At 41.2% G+C, this 24,027-nt stretch overlaps 2 protein-coding genes and 4 non-coding genes across 15 annotated transcripts; 3 read left to right on the top strand and 3 right to left on the bottom strand.

Moving 5' to 3' along the window:
* Window positions 1-6,877: 6,877 nt before the first annotated feature.
* LOC115574689 (5S ribosomal RNA) lies at window positions 6,878-6,996 on the bottom strand. The gene has a single exon (XR_003982545.1). It is a non-coding gene; the product is annotated as a 5S ribosomal RNA (ribosomal RNA).
* Window positions 6,997-7,597: 601 nt separating this feature from the next.
* On the top strand, window positions 7,598-7,716 carry LOC115574711 (5S ribosomal RNA). Its single transcript, XR_003982567.1, has one exon. It is a non-coding gene; the product is annotated as a 5S ribosomal RNA (ribosomal RNA).
* Window positions 7,717-7,799: 83 nt separating this feature from the next.
* On the top strand, window positions 7,800-9,423 carry LOC115574601 (transcription factor 7-like 1-B). The gene is made up of 4 exons (XM_030406242.1): window positions 7,800-8,003; window positions 8,189-8,345; window positions 8,518-8,625; window positions 9,313-9,423. The coding sequence occupies exons 1-4, from the start codon at window positions 7,807-7,809 to the stop codon at window positions 9,364-9,366; spliced, it is 516 nt and encodes a 171-aa protein (XP_030262102.1). The 5' UTR covers window positions 7,800-7,806; the 3' UTR covers window positions 9,367-9,423.
* A 5,018-nt stretch (window positions 9,424-14,441) lies between these two features.
* LOC115574682 (5S ribosomal RNA) lies at window positions 14,442-14,560 on the bottom strand. The gene has a single exon (XR_003982540.1). It is a non-coding gene; the product is annotated as a 5S ribosomal RNA (ribosomal RNA).
* A 762-nt stretch (window positions 14,561-15,322) lies between these two features.
* LOC115574710 (5S ribosomal RNA) lies at window positions 15,323-15,441 on the top strand. Its single transcript, XR_003982566.1, has one exon. It is a non-coding gene; the product is annotated as a 5S ribosomal RNA (ribosomal RNA).
* Window positions 15,442-17,278: 1,837 nt separating this feature from the next.
* Window positions 17,279-23,258, bottom strand: LOC115573745 (transcription factor 7-like 1-B). 10 transcript variants are annotated; one of them, XM_030404669.1, is made up of 13 exons: window positions 22,999-23,256; window positions 21,594-21,950; window positions 21,130-21,360; window positions 20,074-20,304; window positions 19,794-19,868; window positions 19,442-19,509; window positions 19,230-19,316; window positions 18,869-19,025; window positions 18,591-18,698; window positions 18,422-18,461; window positions 17,884-17,942; window positions 17,740-17,823; window positions 17,279-17,639 (listed from the first exon to the last, which is right to left on the bottom strand). In XM_030404669.1, the coding sequence occupies exons 2-13, from the start codon at window positions 21,666-21,668 to the stop codon at window positions 17,577-17,579; spliced, it is 1,278 nt and encodes a 425-aa protein (XP_030260529.1). In that variant the 5' UTR covers window positions 21,669-21,950; window positions 22,999-23,256; the 3' UTR covers window positions 17,279-17,576. The 10 variants fall into 10 exon arrangements, with proteins under 10 accessions (XP_030260529.1, XP_030260534.1, XP_030260528.1 ...); XM_030404674.1 differs by having other exon boundaries at window positions 17,740-17,942; window positions 19,794-19,810; window positions 20,247-20,304; window positions 22,999-23,258; XM_030404668.1 differs by having other exon boundaries at window positions 17,744-17,942.
* Between the last annotated feature and the right edge of the window lie 769 nt (window positions 23,259-24,027).

The following is a 24,027-nucleotide window of genomic DNA, read 5'->3' as shown; positions in this document are numbered from 1 at the left end:
GACCCCCAGGTGGCACTCTGGAACTACCAAAAAAAAAAAAAAAGACATCCTGAACTGATGTCAGTAAATGTAAAAAGGTCCTGTAGGTGTTGCATTTCTAACCTAAAATGTCATATTAGCATCAGTGAATTAGAGGTGTTAAAAAATGCTGCTAATAGTTGGATTAAAGTGACGTTAGCGATGTGGTTTAATGTCACAAAGAGGGCAGAGAACCCACCTGGGAGTCAAACAGACAACCTCACGGGAGGAAAGGAATCGTATGAATGTACCATCCAATGTGAAGTGAAGAATATTTTATATGCATTTTTGTCTTCTTGTGTTCACTTCTCCTGTTGTTGTTTTTCTTGTTTTTATTTTATTTTGGAAAGCACAAAAAAGTTGAAGTTGTGTGCCGGCGGAGAAAAGTCTGCGGGGAGCGGTGGGCCTGTTTAAATGCAGCGTCCACGTGCCATTAATGTAGGAAATGATCCAAATCTGCCACATGAGGTGCATCGGTTCATTTATGTTTTATTGTTTTGGTTTATTCGGACACACAAACACGGACATATAGGAATATTTGGTGTTCATCGTACAGTATGGTGTTAAAACACAGAAGCCGCTTCACAGGAATTCAGAGAGAAGGAGATGCAAAACTTCTAATTCTGATGGATCATGATTAGACTGAGATTTATCAGATTGTAGAAACTGGTGATATAATGTAGCTCAGTGTCCATTATGTAGACACTTTAATGTTTTAATTTTTGCCATTTGTTGATTTTAACCTGCAAATTTGAAAGAAAAAAAATCACGATTTGGTGTTGGTTAGTACTGAGCTGATGACCAATTAAAGTGACTTTAAAGGTCCCATATTGTGCAGATTCAGGTTCATACTCATTTCATCATGCTTTAATGTAAAAAAAAAAAACACATTATTTTTCCTCATATTGTTGCTGAAGCACTTCTATTCAGCCTCTGTCTGAATGGTCCTTTTTAGAGCAACAACTGTGTCTTTGCGACATCACAACCGTACGGAAGCCTTGCTGGCTCATGTAAAGACACAGTTTTTGTCCATTTATTCCCTTTATTTCATTTTATTTGACCATTTTGATACTTTAGCAGTATTTATAACTGCTTATAATTTAAAAAAAAAAAAAAAAAAAAAGAAAGAAAGAAACTAAAATCCCACTTTGTAAAATATGGGACCTTCAAGGCATCAGCTAAAGTTATCAGCTCAAGTCATCTAGTTAATCTTTTGATGAGCATTTAGCATATTATATTGGGACTGTTAGAGCTGTTTCAGTGGTTATCCAGTGCATTTTAGATTGTTGCGAGCTAACACAGAATGATGGGTGGACATGATGGAGTTAACCACTGGTGGTAGTGTTCCTTCCTTAAGTACAATGTTTAAAAACTCCATGCAGAACTTCATTTGAAAAATGTGTATTTTTAGGCTACATTGCAGCACTGAGGTAGTGATGCTGCCCGGATTTGATTTGATTATAGTTGCCTGGTCATAGATCAGACTTGTGTTCTTACAAAGATTTGTATAATGGTGGAGGTTATATTTGGTGTGAGTATGATGGTGTGAGTTAGTAGTCATTTTTCAAAGATTTCTTAATGGACATTTGAATGAAGATGGTTTGAAGGTTTTTCCTCGCCCTATGTTAAGATTGATTAGTGCAATTTTACAGTCTGAAATTTGATTTTGGTGATTTAAAATTTGTTAAAGTAAATGTGTGTAGGCTTGCATTTTGTAACCGTTGAAGCTAAGAAACATCAGACTTGAATTTAGACTTACTAAAGGGCTGATCCACTGCATTCTCACAACTTATCAGCAAAGCTGGGATACAAGTTGACTCCAACATTTGTTTGCATTTACTCTGTAGGTGCCCTTTAACTTAAAAAAGTTTAAACATGTTTTTTTTGTTTTTTTGTTTGTTCTGTTTTTTTCACTCATGTGACACTGATCTGGTCGTTTCACTACCTGAACAGGAAGGAAATGCAGAATGTATTTGGTTTTTCATGTGAGCCATCAGTGTAAAGTCTGCTTTAGCGTCACATAGCGGGACATCAGGCATCTGCTCGTTTCCATATGCAGATTTTGTCTCTTTTCCTTTTCTCAAAAGGTTGACTTGTTTTTGGTGATTTTCTGAATATTGTGTTGACGATCTGTTGTGTTCTAATGCCTTTTTATTGGTGATTATTAAAGGGTAATGTCAGCCCTTTTTTTTAGGAATTCAGAACAAAGTCAGTCCCTGTGAAGCTGCACCACATTTAATTTATATCACACTGACATCATCACTTTCCTTCACACGTGGTGCATAATCACTAAAAACGACTGACCTGTCCCGGGACTCAAATAATCTGAATTTTTAAAAACATTGGTGCCATTGTCCTTTTAAAGGTTTTAATGCGTGAAACCAACCTCAGAAATGTATCTGTACAAAATATTGCTGATAATCATTCCATTGCACATAGTTTACTTTGCATTTATATGCAATATATTAATTTTGTGGGGAAATCTGTTTTATTGTGTTAATATTATTATTGAATAAAAATGTAAATATTCCATTCCGGCAAATGAGCCGTTCTACATTTATATAAAAAATCTTCTGAGTTTATGGATTAAAATGATATTAATAAGCAGCAGACTTTTTAATAAACTATATTTGTTACACTTCTATTGTGAATAAAAAAATCTTTTAATAAGTGGTGCTTTTGGAGTTGTTTTTTAAACAGCGGAGCCTTGATGAACTTCCTACTGGTTATGAGACTGTTTCTCTTTAATAAAGACGACTCTGTATGACCTACACAAGTCCATCAGCAAGAAGATTGTCTTATTTAGTGTGCCTGATGTACAAAGTTCATCCCACACCTTGACAGTATTCCTAATGCTAACACTTCTATATTTCAGCGCATAACTAGTCCTGCTGTTTTGATCACACAAACAATATACTGTATATATTAGCACCCGGCTAACTTGATGGTGGATGAAATCATATAATCATTTTTACACTTTCATAGACTATGTGAATATGTATTATTTACCTGTACACTGTATGCACAGGCTTATGCATTGCCAAAAATGCCATTATCAGCGTTTGGTTGTTCTAGGTTCTGTCCACTAGAGGGCATCCACATATTACCAGTAACTGTAGATTGGTAGATTTCTTGTTGCCGCTATTGCATCAAAATTAGCAGGTTTACACAGATTTGGATTAATTCTTCTGAGCGTCACAGCCACCGCGGAATGACTCCTTTCGTTGTCATAATTAAATCCCTTTAGTCCAGTAACATTTATAAAGTCAAGAAGAGCCGCACAGTTATATAATTTTATCCACCATCAAGTTAGCCGGGCGTTAAACCGGAGGTTAGCAACCGTGGTCTGCGATCCAGGTATTTTCACAGCCGGGAAATCAAACTTTTTTGGCTTTAAAACACCACTAAGCAGCTTTCATGGGAATGAACGGGGCTCTGTGTCCACTAATAAAACGTAGACTGCATCCTAAATTCCATCCTTATTTACGCACCACCACCGGATGTTGATAAGACGTCATCACTTCGCACGGCGGAATTTAGCCTCACCCAGGTCTTAGGTTTAGATCAACAGATTAACTGGTGTTCATTGTAACTGGTGAGGGTCCCAGAGGGTCCTTCTAGAAGGGTCCTCAACCCTGTCCACGGACCACCCTGCTGGAAAAACCAGGATAGACCCGCACCAAAACACAACATATGCTGGTCTTGCTGGTGACTAGGAATAGCATATGTTGTGTTTTGGTGCTGATTTATCCTGGTTTTTCCAGCAGGGCAGGGAAAACATTCAGATCACCTGCTCATCGATCCAAGTCATGTAAATGTATATTATTTTTGACGTGGCTTGTAGACTACTATTCCACGCAGAGATGCCGGGATCTGTGACCTGCAAACCACAACTAACACTACAGAGCACACAATGACAGCGTAGGTGAATGTGGCGATGCCGACGTTTTGAGTTCTGTGGGAGTCGGAGAGAGCTCAGCTCCCATGAAAGCAGTTCGAGAGACGTGTCAGTCATTAAAACATTACAAGCAACTAGTATTGTAATCACATAATACTGTATTTTGTAATGTAATGAGTTAAGTTAATGATACAAATAAGCTAAAAGAAACATCTTTGAGGGGATGTTATAGAATCCCTTTTATGCCACTTAAAGACAAAAAGCTGATGGAAAAGTTACCTTATAGAATATATATGTGTTCAAAGGAGGCATGGTTATGGGATAAAAAGATGAAATTATGAGGAAGAATATTTGATACTTTTTGATGTTCACCTACATAATTTTGACTTTTTTTGTATCAAATAATGTGACTTTTTATTTAATAATGTGACTGTTATCTCATGATTTTGACTCACAATGAAAATATTTTATCATCAGCTTTTTTTTGGCTGTTTTTTTTTCTTTAACCGGTAGAAACGGGCTTCTACAGGAGGTGGCAGGGCTTCTAGAAGTCTTTCTCATGTGTTCATTTGTCTCTGCCTCTAATGTCATGTATTTGAGAGCCCACCGAGTGAAGATGAAGGAGTGGAGCTTGTGTAGAAACACCTGCTGCTCACACACAAATCCCACAGTCGATTCAAATAAACTTTATTGGCATGAATGAAGTGACATTATCACCCAATTTGAATGAGATGTTATTGAATGACGTCATTTTACTCAAGAAAACTGAAATAATCAATTTGCTGCATAGAATCTGTCACTCCATCACGCACGTGCACACGCGTTAGGGGTGTGCAGATCGATCCAAATATCGATAGTATCGATACCAAGGGGAGTATCGGATCGATACTAGCATGATGGGATCGATATTTTTGTTGTAGTTTCTCTTCAGTAAGTTCAGCAAATCACTCGTTTTTCTTGACAGAGTTTGTGTGAGCGCAGCGTCTTTCTTAGTCCTTATGCGCAGCCCTCCTCTCCACCTTTCTCAGCCTGCTCACTCAGGTTCACTGTGCCCCTCCTGTGCTGCCTGCCAGAGCAGAGACGGAGTGGCGACCCTTAATGATGAAGAGGAGTGCTGTTTGGAGTTATTTCACTGTTTCAGACAGAGAAACTGCAAAAAAGCAAATACGTTTCTGTGGTAACACCACTAACTTGGATACGCATTTAAAAGCAGCCCACCCGAAAGTTAATGCTGAGCTGCAAAGCAAATGGAGGGAGGAGGAGGAGGGAGCTCCCCAAACCTGAACCAGATACCTGGCACAGAGACAGACGTCACTGTCAGAGGCCTTTCGACAAAAACCTCAACAATATCCAGGAAGCAATTTCTATAAGTGAAAGTTATTTCCAGCATTAATTAATGTTGTTAGTGTAATTGGTAGTCAGCGATGTAATTTTTAGCAGAGTGCTTAAACTATTATCATCTATTCAGACAGTTGAAATAAATCTTAATTGTTTTCCTGGAACTCAAAAATATATGCTTATATGTAGAAATATAGTCTATCTCAAACCTGAAGTATGAATATGGCAGAGTATCTGAATAAGCCTTTTGTATCTGTTGAAGGAACATTAGTATTCCTTTTTAGGCTACATGCAGAAAGGTTACAGATTTAATTATGTTAAATATTATTTTCTTAATGGCTAAAATCTTTGTCCTGTGTTTTATTATTATCATAATCATGATCAACTCATTAAAGGCAAAAGTACAAAATCATTCAATGATCAGTAATTTTCAAGTAAAAAGTATCAGTATTGGTATCGATATCGGCAATACTGCCCCTGTAATTATTTGGTATCGGATCGATACCAAACTTTGCAGTATTGCCCACCCCTAACACACGTACGTCACTTAAGGCCATGGAAACAGAATGTTGAGCTAAAAGCTGCAGGAATAGTGGCCTGAGCCACCGTGAGGTCACCCATAGTCATATCTGTTATCCTTACCTTATTATGGAAAACAATGTGTACAATTGAAAGAGACAACAACATTTTGATCCCGTTTGGATTGTGCAATGAACTACACATACAACGTTTGTGTACTTGGTCTTGGAAGAAAGGAAGGAATGAAGGATGGGAGAAAGAAAGAAAGAAAGAAAGAAAGAAAGAAAGAACATGTTGACATTGTGGTACCTGCCTCCTCTTCTGCTGTAAACAAAGCCACCCAGTGCGTCATGCCTTCTCTCCAATAGAGAGTCTGGAAATAAAGAATACCGACAAGTATGAATAGATTTACCTGAAGAACTGAAAATCAAACTCTCAGTGCATGTATTTAAATTTCAATGCATCATGTAAGCACAAGCAGGAAAAGGTCTAAAAACTGGATTTTGATATAGGTGTTGTCTTGGCGACTGATTATAAAGCACCCAGTTGAAAGCCCGGTCATGTTAGTTGATTTGAGCTTTTGAGGACACCTGTATCATCCCAGGGCAAATAAAAGCAGCGCAGGGTTCACGAGGATCAGAGGAACCAAATCACCACAAGAGAAGATTTAAAAAATGAAAACATCAACATTACGGAGTTCATGGCGTTGAACTAAAAAAACAAAAAACAAAAAAAGACTCTTAGAACAGTCCTACCTTTACAATCAGTTATTTTTAGAGTACTAAAATAGATAAGTTATGAAGTTATGTAAGAAGCCATCTTTTACTCTCTTTTAGTTGTCAGTTGTCATTCAAGTCTCTGGATTCAGCATGTAACCAAATGTGTACCTGTGATATATAACCTATGAAGGAACTGATTTGACAGATGGTCAGAATATTGCAGATGACAAGGTATGCAGTCAATTATCTAAATATTTTATAAGACATGTTATAATATAATACACGCAAACATTTACACTTGTAATTGCAAGTATATGAAAAATAAGCAAAATACATGTATGTAATACTTGTATTAAAAACGCTGAACATCTTTAAAAAGGTAAAAAGCTTACAGCACCTGGTATTCCCAGGCGGTCTCCCATCCAAGTACTAACCAGGCCCGACCCTGCTTAGCTTCCGAGATCGGACGAGATCGGGCGTGTTCAGAGTGGTATGGCCGTAAGCGAAGGCTGAGGAGACAAACACGCAATTTATACATGTTCACCGGCTCCGTCCTCATCGTTTGTCTGTATCTAGGAACGGAGAAACATCAGCACAGTTGAACAAGTTTGGGGGAATGCTAGTGTTTTCAGAGTGTGGCCACATTTCAGCGTTTCTATCATTTTATAGAAGACATTACTGTAAATGTCTCCTAATCTTTTGTGCAGTGTGAAATCAGGGGAGCCCACATTACTTCAGTACAGCTTTCAGGTACTCGCTTTGATTCCAAACTGCTCCACAGATTAGGAAACATTTCCATGAATGTCTTGTTTAAGAGCATTAAAGCGCTGCAAAGTGGTTGTTCAAGGCGGGATTCTCAGTTGTTCCTTCAACGCAGAGAAGAGAAGAGAAGAGAAGAGAAGAGAAGAGAAGCTTTATAAAGATTATTTCCGTGCTTCTCCTCCGCGCTGGTTTAGCTCAGTGGTTACTTCTCTCCTCAAATCTTACTGCAAGATTTCGCGGTCTCTATCCCTCCCCGGGATCAAACCACGGGCGCTGTCCAGTGTTTTCTTGGAGACATAACTGTTGAACATGTATAAATCCCGTGTTTCTTTCGTTTTCCTTCGCTTACGGCCATACCACTTTGAACACGCCCGATCTCGTCCGATCTCGGAAGCTAAGCAGGGTCGGGCCTGGTTAGTACTTGGATGGGAGACCGCCTGGGAATACCAGGTGCTGTAAGCTTTTTAATTTCTCTAGATGAGCAAGGCATGCAGTCAATTGTTCAAGTTTTTTCCAACACACATTTTACCAACACATGCACACACATTTTTAATGGAAATATTTGAGAAAATAGCTAAATACAAACACTATGTTTCAGACAAGCTGCTGTTGTTCGGAGCTGTGTCTCCACTGAAGCAGCAGCTGCTCTGCTGTCTGTGTAGCAATGGAGAGCCAGTGTTCACTCTTCCAGCAGGAGTTTTCCCTCCTTCTGTCCCTGCTGCTCCTCAGCTGAACACCTCCAACTCACAGTAAGTTTGCTGTGGACACTTTGGATCAAAGTTGATTTCAGATGGCTGTTATTTATCTGTACATTTCTGACAATCAGTGTCTTTTAATGAATTCAAATGTACATTGCAGCACAGACACAGTTACATTTTACATGTCATGTTTCCACAGCGCTAACGTGAGCTCTCCCCCTGTTTTTGTGCTGTAGAGAGAGAAAGTGTGAGAGTGAGCAGGAGGACGACCGGCTGTACATCAAAAGGCCACCGAATGCCTTCATGCTGTCCATAAAGGAGCACAGGCCCCACGTTGAAGAGGACGTTAAGATGATGGGGAACGGGGCTGTGAATATGGTCCTGGGACAGAGAGTTAGTGTGACAGACACAGTGTTATAAACTTGATCAATGTTTGGAAAAAAAATGTTTTCTACAGTCTAAATCATTACATCTGTACAGTGATTGACTGCATTAATGAGGAGCTGTGTGCATATTTGTGTGTGTGTGTGTGCTAAAAAACAGTGTGTTGTCCGTCTGTCCACAGTGGAAGTCACTGTCAGCGGAGGAGCGGGCCGTTTATTACCAACAGGCCCAAAGAGAAAAAGAGCTCCACGCACAGCAACACCCCGGCTGGTCCGTCCGCCAGAACTATGTAAGTACACACTGCTCACACACTGCTCACACATGTTTACATCACCATCACTGGACAAGAGTCACTGCAAACACTTTTCTTTGGCTGATGTCAGATGGAATGTGTAAAGACGTGTTTGTTTTTGTGTAGGACAAGAAGAGGAAGAGGGAGAGCAAAAGAGCTCCTAAAGGTCAGGACTGTCATGTGACATGTGCTGAAAACTAGAAGACATTTGGTTGTTAAACTACAGTGATTTGACAAACAAATTAAAATGTACATGTTAAGGTGTTTAGCACAAATAGTTCAACATGGAGCAAAACAACTTTCCTACAGTGGACAATAAGACTGAGGTACAATGGTTCCTGGTACAATATCTTTAAAGGTGCAATATTTTTAATCAGAAGAGAAAAATCTTCAACGACTGATTTTTATGACCTTAAAGATAAAAAACATTTCAGCATTTGTTTTATTTCCTCATTAATTGTGTGAATATTACATTTTTTTGTTTGATTTTTCTTCGCCAAAACTACGTAGTGCCCCTTTAACTGAAGCCTGAATTGTGCATCTTTTGTGACTTTCTTAAATGTTTGTCATTTGATCCAATATTAGTATTCAGATGTTGTTTACTGCAGATGTAACAAGAGGTTCTTATTCTCAAAGTGTTTTTACAGTTTTAACGACTGATCTGTGTTTCTGTTGGTGTTGCAGCATCTAAGAGGCCGAGTGTGTTACCTGTGGCATCCACCTCACTGGCAGCTGTGACGGAGGACTCCACCTCACGGGCAGCTGTGACGGAGGACTCCACCTCAATGGCAGCTGTGACAGAGGACTCCACCTCACTGGCAGCTGTGACGGAGGACTCCACCTCACGGGCAGCTGTGACAGAGGACTCCACCTCACGGGCAGCTGTGACAGAGGACTCCACCTCACGGGCAGCTGTGACAGAGGACTCCGCCTCACGGGCAGCTGTGACGGAGGACTCCGCCTCACGGGCAGCTGTGACGGAGGACTCCGCCTCACGGGCAGCTGTGACGGAGGACTCCACCTCACGGGCAGCTGTGACGGAGGACTCCACCTCACTGGCAGCTGTGACGGAGGACTCCACCTCACGGGCAGCTGTGACGGAGGACTCCACCTCACTGGCAGCTGTGACGGAGGACTCCACCTCACTGGCAGCTGTGACGGACGACTCCAGCTGCTCCAGTGTGTATGTGAGTGACATATATCACCTGCCACAGGAGAACAGTGTAAGTTCTGCCTCCTGGCTTCATGTTCTACTAACAGCAGTCACATCTCTGTCCTCCTCTGCAGGTCTCACACAGAGTCCAGCTGATGAGAGGATTTGGAGCTACACCAAGTGATGGAGCAGCTTGATCCTCCACCAAGTCCATCCAGTGCAGAGCATCAGCTGCCCTCCTGTCCTCACTGTGGACTTCATGCAGATGTATAGATAGATGTTAATATCAATGTATAGATGTTAGTATAAATGTTAAGATTGATGTTTAGATGTTAAGATGTATGCATAGATGTGTATATATAGATAGAATTGTTGCTCTCATGTAAATGAAACATTGGAAACTATATTTTATCAGCTCAATATGATTCATTTTCTGCATTTACACAAATGAAAAATGAAATAAATTCAAACTTTTGTTGCATCACACTGACTTATTTTTTCACTTTTACTCTTTGAACCTACAGAATACCTAAATCTGTGTTTAGCGTAATTGCTGTAATTAATAACTTGGTACATGAGACAGAGACAAGAGCCAAAGCTCAGTAAACATGAAGTATCAGAAACGACAGCAGGCTTTTAAGACAATAACTGCAGTGGTTCAGCAGTGGGAAAATGTTCCATATACAAGGTAAACAAACAAAAGCACGAAAAAAACATCATGGTGTAACTTCTAGCACATATGAACAGGGCGTGGTAACTACAACTCCACAAAAAGCTGTTTCTGAGCTGTCGTTTCTATTTCCAGTCAGCCTCACACACTCGGGACGTCTTGTTGCCTCCTACTGACCTGAATTTGAACTGATATCTACAGTGTGAACTACACTGCCTGGCCCAACTGGTCAAACTGGCAACCACCATCACTGCTGTCTGGTTCAACTGGGCTAACCATAGATAGACCCTGGTGGTGTGAGGAACCTTTAATGGATTATGTCCAAGTTATCGGTGCAATGTGTAAGAATTGTTGTTGGAAATGTTTTTAAAAAGACACCTAATAAAAACTGTACAAGATGTAAATACAGTAAATGACGGCCAGCCCCAGACACACACCAACACCCCACAGGTGGTCTGAGGTCACCATCTGGACCATCAGCAGCACTGCTAACTGAGCTAACTAGCTAATGGCAGCGACCGTTAGCAGCAGTTAGTGGTTAATCTGCTCATATGCTGTCCCCTGATTGTTTTGAGTATGAATTCAACCAAAAATTACAATCAACAAAACAACCAATCAGAGCTATAGAAATTAGAACAGTCCTACCTTTAAAATCAGTTATTTTTTATAGTACTTACATAGATAAGTTAATAAGTTATTTGCAAGAAGCCATCTTTTACTCTCTTTTAGTTCTGCAAAGCTGAATAAAGTGACACTAGAAGAATCACTGAGTGTGTTTGTCATTCAGGTCACTGGATTCAGCTGCTCACAGAGCTCTGTGCTGTTGTCATGAGTCCTGATCGGATCTTTCTCCAGTCTGGCAATCATGTCGTCCTTCACACGAGAGAGCGCAAACACACAGTCGTACCTCGTCCAGTCTTCAGGTGTGACTGATGAAAGGTTCGGGTCAGCACTCAGCTGGAAGGTTCCATCGTGGTTGTGGAGGATCTCTCCGTGGTCCGGCTCCTCATGAAGCTCCTCTCCATCTTTCCTCCAGACGAGTGAGAATCTGTGAGGGTAGAAGCCTGCAGCGTGGCAGCTGACTGGAGAGGAGGAAGTCTTCATGAGGAGAGACACTGAGGGAAGAAACTGCTTTGAAACACTGAGACTGAGCAAACTTACTTGACTCATGCTAAGTGAACACTGGCTATCACAATCTGAGCATCGATGGAAAGAAACTTTAGGTTGGAAATTAGTTGTTTTATCTTTTATTATCAGAAATATAATTTGTTTGACAATGCACATTATTTACACATGATAACACAAGACCTGCAGCCAAAAGGTCTTGAAGTGAGATTCCTTCACATTGCTGCAGTGAAGTGTAACCAAATGTGCACCCAGGTGCGAATTTAGTCATCTGGGGGCCCAAGGCAAACTCAGTCACTGGGGCCCTCCACGTGCTCGTACTGCACTGACAAAAGTTTTATTCTCACCTCAACACAAGATCTTCAATGCGGGCAGCAGCAAGTAGGTTCAGCCTGGATATTGGTGTATCTTGTGTTACTACTTAGTTGAGCTAGAGCAGGGGTCACCAACACGCTGCCCATGGGCACCAGGTAGCCCCCAAGGACCACATGAGTAACCCTCAGGCCTGTTCTAAAAATGAAAATTGAATATTGATATTATCTGTTTCCCACCTTGTTAAGTCATTGTTGATAATTATTGTGAGAAATAATTAATGTGATCAGTGTCTTCACATATATGAGTATCATTAATCATTAATAATCATATATAACTAAAGGCAAACTGAGCAAATTTGTTATTTCAGAAGAGTGTATCAAACTGGTAACCCTTCGTATGACTCAGCGCCCATGAAGTAGCTCTCAGTTTCAAAAAGGTTGGTGACCCCTGAGCTAGATAGTCCTTAGAAGAGAAGGAATTCCAAAACTACTAGAACTGCTGTAAGTCATTTTGACCGCTAGATTTTAAAACTCTATAATCTCTCATGTAAATACCCAACTGAGTGATGAAAGCATTCATTGTGTCATGATATATTTTTTTTAAAAACGAAATAATACCAAAATGTACATTTTAACAAGTTTAATTATACATTTATCCATATTCATATCATCGCACATAGTAAACCGTAATTATTGCATAGCTATATTTATACAAGATTTTAATAGAGAAAACTCAGAACAAGAAAATTAACTATTGAAGGTAACTTATTTGATTATGAAACATTTTATTTTAACACTTAATATATAATATATAATAAAATGAATAATAATCATCGAAAAAGCTGGAAACGAGTTGATCTAAAACAAAAACATAGAGCCGTTGTGATGACTGGTCACAGTCTCTACAGATTACCTCCACTCTCCTCGCACAGTTACGGGCTTGTGGCATTTCAAGTGTCCGACGTTTGGTTCCGTTTGCAGCTCTTTCGGACCGGCACTGCCTCCGTGTCCATGTCTGCTGCTGCTGCGGTGGTTGCTTCCGCTGCTGTACACCTTGTGCCGACTGCCGCGGCCCCTTTCCCCTCCATGCATTCTGCCCTCAGCTCCTCTGCCAGCTGCTGCAGGACTTTCCTCCGGCCTCCCCTGCTGCTGGTGCTCCATGAATAAGATGCGGACATTGATCCCAGCCAGGTCGAGGATGTTATAGAAGACCGACACTGGCCGTCTTAGACGCAATACGCCCTCGCCATCTGGGTCAGGTCGTCCACGCCGTACTTCGTGTTTTTGGAGTAAATCACAGACTGGTTTTGCCTTCACCCCACTGAAGGTGCCCACACCTGTGTGCACGGTGCTCAGGATGCAGACATTCTTCCTCGGATTTCCCTGGTACACAGTCAGAGTCGCAACAGCTCCGCTTGCTGTTTCACGGAGGGGGAACTCTCGTTTTTGTTTGCCCATGATGCCAACCAGGCTGTATAATACAACCAGCTATATAATAATTAACTTACAAGTAAATTCGCAAAGAAGCGCAGCTGGAGAGCGGTAACAAAGTTAGAGACTAGAGAGACAATGAAAGAAGCAAACCGCGAGAAATGATGTGTGGTCAATATGACCGCTTATAGCTGAAATAGGTAAATCATCATCATATTTTCTTTGTGTTTTGTGTAATTTATATAAAAATGATTCTAAATTCAAATACAGACACTTTTAGGAAAAGTCAGGTAAGTTAACAGCAGTACTGCATTTTTTTTTCATTTAACAAAGTTATTGCACATATAAACATACATTTGAAAACGGTCAATGACCGTCTCGGCCGTTCTGGTGTTAAAATCCCTCTTGAGGATTATTATCTAACAAGTGAATCATCTCAACGCTTTTACTGTAATTGATAAGAACATTAATCAATATTTAATATAGTTTACCATTTCGACCGCTTTAATACTCACATCTTTGTGATGAAAAGCGTCACTCGTGTCACTCTCCACTTCATCTCCTCCTCGGCTGACACTGACAGCAGCTTCTGGCTCTTGCTGTTGTCGAGTACCTACGGCTACATTCGGTGTCACTCGAAAAAAGGTTGACACTTTTTTTTAAGCGCGCAAATTAAGACTAAAACAATAGTAATTGATTTCAATCGAAGACAACTTTATTAAATCGTTTTTTATGAGATAATGAGTTTAAGAGGTTATGAGTTTATGAGTTTGGGGTCCCCTGGAAATCTCGGGGCCACAGGCAATTGCCTGTGTTTGCCTAATGGTAAGTCCGCCCCTGTGTGTACCTGTGATATATAACCTATGAAGGAACTGATTTGACAGAAGACAGAATATTGCAGATGACAAGGTATGCAGTCAATTATTCAAACATTTTATGAGACATATTATAATATAATACACGCAATATTTACACTTGTAAGGTATGAAAAATAAGCAAAAAACAACTTGTATTAAAAACGCTGAACATCTTTCTCAGACAAGCTGCTCTGTTATTCAAAGCCGTGTCTCCACTGAAGGAGCAGCAGCGCCCTCTGCTGTCTGTAACGGAGAAGGTAAAAGGTTTACAGCACCTGGTATTCCCAGGCGGTCTCCCATCCAAGTACTAACCAGGCCCGACCCTGCTTAGCTTCCGAGATCGGACGAGATCGGGCGTGTTCAGAGTGGTATGGCCGTAAGCGAAAGTTGAGGAGACCAACACGCAATTTATACATGTTCACCTGCTCCGTCCTCATCGTTTGTCTGTATCTAGGAACGGAGAAACATCAGCACAGTTGAACAAGTTTGGGGGAATGCTAGTGTTTTCAGAGTGTGGCTACATTTCAGCGTTTCTATCATCTTATAGAAGACATTACTGTAAATGTCTCCTAATCTTTTGTGCAGTGTGAAATCAGGGGAGCCCACATTACTTCAGTACAGCTTTCAGGTTTCTAACAGCAGTCTCTCTTCAGCTGTGCTGCACTGGTACATCTCAGTGATTATACCTCCAACAATCATTCTTGATATGAATTGTGCTCTCTGTCCCTCCCGGGAATCGACCCACAGCAGCTGTCCAGTGTTTTCTCTCGCTTTGATTCCAAACTGCTCCACAGATTAGGAAACATTTCCATGAATGTCTTGTTTAAGAGCATTAAAGCGCTGCAAAGTGGTTGTTCAAGGCAAGATTCTCAGTTGTTCCTTCAACGCAGAGAAGAGAAGAGAAGAGAAGAGAAGAGAAGAGAAGAGAAGAGAAGAGAAGCTTTATAAAGATTATTTCCGTGCTTCTCCTCCGCGCTGGTTTAGCTCAGTGGTTACTTCTCTCCTCAAATCTTACTGCAAGATTTCGCGGTCTCTATCCCACCCCGGGATCAAACCACGGGCGCTGTCCAGTGTTTTCTTGGAGGCCCGATCTCGTCCCAACTGTTGAACATGTATAAATAGCGTGTTTGTCTCTTCAGCTTTCGCTTACGGCCATACCACTCTGAACACGCCCGATCTCGTCTGATCTCGGAAGCTAAGCAGGGTCGGGCCTGGTTAGTACTTGGATGGGAGACCGCCTGGGAATACCAGGTGCTGTAAGCCTTTTAACTTCTCCGTTACAGACAGCAGAGGGCGCTGCTGCTCCTTCAGTGGAGACACGGCTTTGAATAACAGAGCAGCTTGTCTGAGAAAGATGTTCACCGTTTTTAATACAAGTTGTGTTTTGCTTATTTTTCATATACTTGCATTACAAGTGTAAATGTTTGCGTGTATTTTATTATAACATGTCTTATAAAATATTTGAATAATTGACTGCATACCTTGTCATCTGCAATATTCTGTCTTCTGTCAAATCAGTTCCTTCATAGGTTATATATCACAGGTACACATTTGGTTACACTTCACTGCAGCAATGTGAAGGAATCTCACTTCAAGACCTTTTGGCTGCAGGTCTTGTGTTATCATGTGTAAATAATGTGCATTGTCAAACAAATTATATTTCTGATAATAAAAGATAAAACAACTAATTTCCAACCTGAAGTTTCTTTCCATCGATGCTCAGACTGTGATAGCCAGTGTTCACTTAGCATGATCAAGTAAGTTTGCTCAGTCTCAGTGTTTCAAAGCAGTTTCTTCCCTCAGTGTCTCTCCTCATGAAGACTTCCTCCTCTCCAGTCAGCTGCCACGCTGCAGGCTTCTACCCTCACAGATTCTCACTCGTCTGGAGGAAAGATGGAGAGGAGCTTAATGAGGAGCCGGACCACGGAGAGATCCTCCACAACCACGATGGAACCTTCCAGCTGAGTGTTGACCCGAACCTTTCATCAGTCACACCTGAAGACTGGACGAGGTACGACTGTGTGTTTGCGCTCTCTGGTGTGAAGGACGACATGATTGCCAGACTGGAGAAAGATCCCATCAGGACTCATGACAACAGCACAGAGCTCTGTGAGCAGCTGAATCCAGTGACCTGAATGACAAACGCACTCAGTGATTCTTCTGGTGTCACTTTATTCAGCTTTGCAGAACTAAAAGAGAGTAAAAGATGGCTTCTTGCAAATAAACTCTTAACTTATCTATACAAGTACTATAAAAATAACTGATTTTAAAGGTAGGACTGTTCTAATTTCTATAGCTCTGATTGGTTGTTTTGTTGATTGTAATTTTTGGTTGAATTCATACTCAAAACAATCAGGGGACAGCATATGAGCAGATTAACCACTAACTGCTGCTAACTGTCGCTGCCATTAGCTAATTAGCTCAGTTAGCAGTGCTGCTGATGGTCCAGATGGTGATCTCAGACCACCTGTGGGGTGTTGGTGTGTGTCTGGGGCTGGCCGTCATTTAATGTATTTACATCTTGTACAAGTTTATTTAGGTGTCTTTTTAAAAATATTTCCAACAACAATTCTTACACATTGCACCGTTAACTTGGACATAATCCATTAAAGGTTCCTCACACCACCAGGGTCTATCTATGGTTAGACCAGTTGAACCAGACAGCAGTGATGGTGGTTGCCAGTTTAACCAGTTGGGCCAGGCAGTGTAGTTCACACTGTAGATATCAGTTCAAATTCAGGTCAGTAGGAGGCAACAAGACGTCCCGAGTGTGTGAGGCTGACTGGAAATAGAAACGACAGCTCAGAAACAGCTTTTTGTGGAGTTGTAGTTACCACGCCCTGTTCATATGTGCTAGAAGTTACACCATGATGTTTTTTCGTGCTTTTGTTTGTTTACCTTGTATATGGAACATTTTCCCACTGCTGAACCACTGCAGTTATTGTCTTAAAAGCCTGCTGTCGTTTCTGATACTTCATGTTTACTGAGCTTTGGCTCTTGTCTCTGTCTCATGTACCAAGTTGTTAATTACAGCAATTATGATAAACACAGATTTATGTATTCTGTAGGTTCAAAGAGTAAAAGTGAACAAATAAGTCAGTGTGATGCAACAAAGGTTTGAATTTATTTCATTTTTCATTTGTGTAAATGCAGAAAATGAATCATATTGAGCTGATAAAATATAGTTTCAAATGTTTCATTTACATGAGAGCAACAATTCTATCTATATATACACATCTATGCATACATCTTAACATCTAAACATCAATCTTAACATTTATACTAACATCTATACATTGATATTAACATCTATCTATACATCTGCATGACCTCACAGAAGTCCACAGTGAGGACAGGAGGGCAGCTGATGCTCTGCACTGGATGGACTTGGTGGAGGATCAAGCTGCTCCATCACTTGGTGTAGCTCCAAATCCTCTCATCAGCTGGACTCTGTGTGAGACCTGCAGAGGAGGACAGAGATGTGACTGCTGTTAGTAGAACATGAAGCCAGGAGGCAGAACTTACACTGTTCTCCTGTGGCAGGTGATATATGTCACTCACATACACACTGGAGCAGCTGGAGTCCTCCGTCACAGCTCCCCGTGAGGTGGAGTCCTCTGTCACAGCTGCCCGTGAGGTGGAGTCCTCTGTCACAGCTGCCATTGAGGTGGAGTCCTCTGTCACAGCTGCCCGTGAGGTGGAGTCCTCAGTCACAGCTGCCAGTGAGGTGGATGCCACAGGTAACACACTCGGCCTCTTAGATGCTGCAACACCAACAGAAACACAGATCAGTCGTTAAAACTGTAAAAACACTTTGAGAGTAAGAACCTCTTGTTACATCTGCAGTAAACAACATCTGAATACTAATATTGGATCAAATGACAAACATTTAAGAAAGTGACAAAGATAGTTTTGGAGAAGAAAAATCAAACAAAAAAAATGGATATTTGGAAAATTAATGAGGAAATAAAACAAATGCTGAAATGTTTTTTATCTTCAAGGTCATAAAAATCAGTCAATGAAGATTTTTCTCTTCTGATTAAAAATACTGCACCTTTAAAAGACACTGTACCAGGAACCATTGTACCTCAGTCTTATTGTTATTGTTAAGTTGTTTTGCTCCATGTTGAACTATTTGTGCTAAACACCTTAACATGTACATTTTAATTTGTTTGTCAAATCACTGTAGTTTAACAACCAAATATCTTCTAGTTTTCAGCACATGTCACATGACAGTCCTGACCTTTAGGAGCTCTTTTGCTCTCCCTCTTCCTCTTCTTGCCCTATACAAAAACAAACACGTCTTTACACTTTCCATCTGACATCAGCCAAAGAAAAGTGTTTGCAGTGACTCTTGTCCAGTGATGGTGATGTAAACATGTGTGAGCAGTGTGTGAGCAGTGTGTACTTACATAGTTCTGGCGGACGGACCAGCCGGGGTGTTGCTGTGCGTGGAGCTCTTTTTCTCTTTGGGCCTGTTGGTAATAAACGGCCCGCTCCTCCGCTGACAGTGACTTCCACTGTGGACAGACGGACAACACACTGTTCGTTAGCACACACACACACAAATATGCACACAGCTCCTCATTAATGCAGTCAATCACTGTACAGATGTAATGATTTAGACTGTAGAAAACATTTTTTTTCCAAACATTGATCAAGTTTATAACACTGTGTCTGTCACACTAACTCTCTGTCCCAGGACCATATTCACAGCCCCGTTCCCCATCATCTTAACGTCCTCTTCAACGTGGGGCCTGTGCTCCTTTATGTAAAGCATGAAGGCATTCGGTGGCCTTTTGATGTACAGCCGGTCGTCCTCCTGCTCACTCTCACACTTTTTCTCTCTACAGCACAAAAACAGGGGGAGAGCTCACATTAACGCTGTGGAAACGTTATAAGCAGAAAAACACAAGACGTGTAAAATGTAACTGTGTCTGTGCTGCAATGTACATTTGAATTCATTAAAAGACACTGATTGTCAGAAATGTACAGATAAATAGCAGCCATCTGAAATCAACTTTGATCCAAAGTGTCCACAGCAAACTTACTGTGAGTTGGAGGTGTTCAGCTGAGGAGCAGCAGGGACAGAAGGAGGGAAAACTCCTGCTGGAAGAGTGAACACTGGCTCTCCATTGCTAGACAGGTAACAAGTCAGATACACACATGATTAGTGTGTGCATGTGTGTGTATGATGATGCAAACTGAAGCTCTACAGCTGTTTGCACTGGAGTGTTTGTTTGCATTCGTGTGTGTCACTTACATTATTCCAACACATTGCAGGTTTTGGTGGAAGCCTTCGGGGAGCCTCACCATTGGTGCGTTGTTATACTGGAGACACAAACACACAGAACAGGTGAGACAAATCCTCAAAAAAGTAACTGAACTGAACTTCAAGAGCACACAGCTTCACTTTTCATTAAATCATTCTAAAATGTGCTTTTTTTCTGAGGGACCTTTGAACTGGAACTGCAGGACAAAGACAGACTTTACATGTGTTTGTCCTGTAAGCTGTCACTGTTCCTGCACAGATATCCTTCTCCTACAGCACTAAACCTGCTGTCTGCTGCAACAGTGGAGATGTTCAGAGTGTGTGTGGTGAACCAGGGTCTTACTGTGTGTGCAGGAGGAGCAGCAGGGTGACTGACAGGTATCGGGACCCTGCTCACGGGCCACTGATACGGCCGGTACTGTAGAGAGAGAGAGACATTTAATAAAGCCATAAAACCCTTCCTCCATACATGAACCCACACTCAGCGTTCAGACACTTTACATGTGTTGTGCATCGTTACATTCAGGAAAAAAGTATCCACCGCTGACAAAACATCTGTATCATACAGACCCTGATCTAATTATTTATCTTGGCCTAAAGAATGCCTAGTATCTGATCTGTACCTGGCTATAAGCGCCTGGCGGACAGTGTAGGTGACCTGGCTGCATGGTGCCTACATGACCCTGTCCACTGTACATGGAGGGAGCAGTCAACACAGAAGGAGCTGCTCTCTGCGGGGGACACCGACCAGATCTTCCAACCTCACTGTGTGAAGGCTCAGGCTCAGGCTGCAGACCAGCAGGGTGACTGACAGGTATCGGGACTCTGCTCACGGGCCACTGATACGGCCGGTACTGTAGAGAGAGAGAGACATTTAATAAAGCCATAAAACCCTTCCTCCATACTAGGGCTTGGTATCACCAGGTACCTCGCGATACGATAATATCACGATATTTTGCTCACGATATCACGATACAGCGATTCTGCGATAATCGATATATTGCACGAAATTTCATCCATGATACATCACGATATCTGTGTCACTGAAGAAATTCAGAATTTATTGACTGTACTGAATCCATTTCACAGGAATTACAAAACATTGTCAATCAATTTCACATGAATGACAGCCAAGTAAACAAAGAGTATATTGCACAGTGACTCTTCTTAACACACACACTGACTACAACTATCATTAAATATCTATATGTGTGGGTTTCAGAGCTACTTAAACCATTTTTTAAATTTTATTTGGTTGTATACCTATGTTTGAATAACGATAAAGCTGTCCTCCGAAGAGGGGTGGTGGTGGGCCAAAAAAAAAAAAAAAAAAAAAAAAATATATATATATATATATATATATATATATATATATATATATTTTATTTTTTTTTTTACATTTTTAAATATCGATATTTGGCACCAGTGTATCGATAACGTACCTCAAGGCGAAATATCGCGATATATCGTAGTATCGATATTTTGGCACACCCCTACTCCATACATGAACCCACACTCAGTGTTCAGACACTTTACATGTGTTGTGCATCGTTACATTCAGAAAAAAACAAAGTCATCATTTGTCACAGAGCATCCACCACTGACAAACATCTGTATCATACAGACCCTGATCTAATTATTTATCTTGGCCTAAAGAATGCCTAGTATCTGATCTGTACCTGGCTATAAGCGCCTGGCTGACAGTGCAGGTGACCTGGCTGCATGGTGCCTACATGACCCTGTCCACTGTACATGGAGGTAGCAGTCAACACAGAAGGAGCTGCTCTCTGCGGGGGACACCGACCAGATCCTCCAACCTCACTGTGTGAAGGCACAGGCTCAGGCTGCAGACCAGCAGGGTGACTCATAGGTATCGGGACGCTGCTCACGGGCCACTGATACAGCCTGTACTGTAGAGAGAGAGAGACATTTAATAAAGCCATAAAACCCTTCCTCCATACATGAACCCACACTCAGCGTTCAGACACTTTACATGTGTTGTGCATCGTTACATTCAAGAAAAAACAAAGTCATCATTTGCCACAGGGCATCCACCACTGACAAACATCTGTATCATACAGACCCTGATCTACTCCTAATGGTTTATCTTGGCCCTTACGAATGCCTAGTATCTGATCTGTACCTGGCTATAAGCGCCTGGCTGACAGTGCAGGTGACCTGGCTGCATGGTGCCTACATGACACTGTCCACTGTACATGAAGGGAGCAGTCAACACAGAAGGAGCTGCTCTCTGCGGGGGACACCAACCAAATACTCCAACCTCACTGTGTGAAGGCACAGGCTCAGGCTGCAGACCAGCAGGGTCGTGGGGGGGGGAGATGAAGGGACGGATTGGCGGTCCTGTAACTTAATGGTATCCTCAAGAAGGGAAGACACATCCTGCCAATTCCTCCCTGACAAGATGTCGTCAATGAAAGTGACCGTACGCTCCATCTCGGCAGCAGGGATGATAGTCAGCAGAGTTTTCTAGTCTTTGAAACTTCCAGAGAGAAAGATGTAGTCTTAATTCTCTCTGGGGTTACTGGACTGCTGTCACACACATGGAAAACCAGCTGCTTGTGAGACACTTTTACCTGGACTAAAATATATTCTATCTATTCAGGAATAAATTGTACTTCGCTACATGTATATGACTGCAGATATGGACAAAAAATAAAGAAAAAGGTGATGATTTGTGACAGATTCAACTACTTAACAAACATATAGTCGTTATAATTGTCTTCACGTGGACCAAATACAACATTGCAAATCGGCTTACATGCTAATGCATCAATAACAATACTCCAGTCTTACACTTTTTATAGTAATGTGACACTGAGAGGAGCCGATCTGCATGATGACTACTTTTACATGTAACTCTACACTGTCAAATCTGACAAAGTTTGCGAACCTTGGCTAAAACGTGCGCAGTCAATAAAAGCACTTCTCCAAAGCTAGCCCACAATAATGTGTTTTTCTCTGCAGGGTAAACTAATAAAGCCAATGTGATGTTTATTAGTTGTAAATCATGCGGCGTGGAGCTTGAACTCTGCTGGACATGTCCGGTTACATTTTAAGTTCAGTGTCAACAATTCCAGCAGCAAACTGAGCTGCACACAGAGAAACGGGCCCTGGTGTTTCACACCTGCACGTTCTATCTGCTCACGTTCCATCGTTTCCATGGCGCACGAGACACAAATGTTGTTTATTTTCAGAAAAAGGTCCAGTCGCCATCTTTCCCCCTGAATTCTAGACATTAAATACCTAAAAATGGACGCCCTCAAACAATAATAACAGTATTTTAAAATCGCTACTCGACCGTGAACACACCCCTCAGCTGTCACGGGACTTTCAGCACATTCTTATCATTTAAGAATCATTTTACACCGAGAAAACGTCGAGTGTCACCCAAAACTGACCTTTTTCAGGAAAACTAAAGTTCTGTCAATATCCTGTCTATAAATTCAACAGTTTACCACTGAAACCCATTTCTACGCCTTTCAGAAGAAGAATAAATACATGCGGTGTGATAATAAAAGATGTCTTACCTGCAGAGACTCCGGACAGCAGCTGCCTCGTCACAGAGGCTCCAGCAGAAAGCACTTGTGCAGCAGGTAAAGGTGGTCCACTCTCTGCACTAGATGTCCTCGAGGTCAGTAATACAACAGCTTTGTATGAAAAAAGTCTTCAGCTGATAGTGAATAATCCAACAGGTTGTTTCCGATGAAGTCTTCAGTTGATCAGAGTTAGGTAACTTGAGTCGAGTTTAGTTTGCGAATGAGAAATGAATCATTCCTGCAGCTTTTATAGCTTTGCTCAACGTTCTGTTTCCATGGCCTTCAGTGACGTACGTGTGTGCAAGTGCGTGATCCGTGATGGAGTGACAGATTCTATGCAGCAAATTGATTAATTCAGTTTGCTTGAGTAAAACGACGTCATTCAATAACATGTCATTTAAATTTGGTGATAATGTCACTTCATTCATGCCAATAAAGTTTATTTGAATTGACAGACTGGGATTTGTGTTTGAGCAGCAGGTGTTTCTAACAAGAATAATAATAATAATAATAACAATAATAATAATAATAACTTTATTTGTATAGCACTTTGACAAAACAAAGCAAGAATACAGTTACAAATACAAAGGACGATAAAAGTAAATTGCATGAAATAGTTGAGAGACGGTTGGAATAAAAATAAACATAAAAGGACCACATCACATGAAGGCAAGTCTATAAAAATGGGTTTTAAGAAGTGATTTAAAAGAAGTTACCAATCCTGCAAGCCTTATCTCCTCAGGCAAGACGTTCCAAAGTTGAGGGGCCCTTATGGCGAAGGCACGATCACCTGTAGTTTCTAGTCTCGGCATTGGAACAGTTAGGAGGAGGATCTAAGGCTGAGAGCTGGCTCGTAGGGAATTAAAATATCTGTTATATAGCTTGGAGGCAGACCTGAGCATGCTTTAAAAATGATCGGTAAAATCTTAAAATCAATTCTAAAACAGACAGGGAGCGAATGGAGGGAAGCTAATACCGGAGTAATGTGTTGAAGTCTGTTAAAAAACAGTTCGAAGTTGA

The sequence above is a fragment of the Sparus aurata genome, chromosome 22 (genome assembly GCF_900880675.1).
Source record: "Sparus aurata chromosome 22, fSpaAur1.1, whole genome shotgun sequence".
NCBI classification, from domain to species: domain Eukaryota; kingdom Metazoa; phylum Chordata; class Actinopteri; order Spariformes; family Sparidae; genus Sparus; species Sparus aurata.
This window is presented reverse-complemented; position numbering and strand designations above follow the sequence as displayed.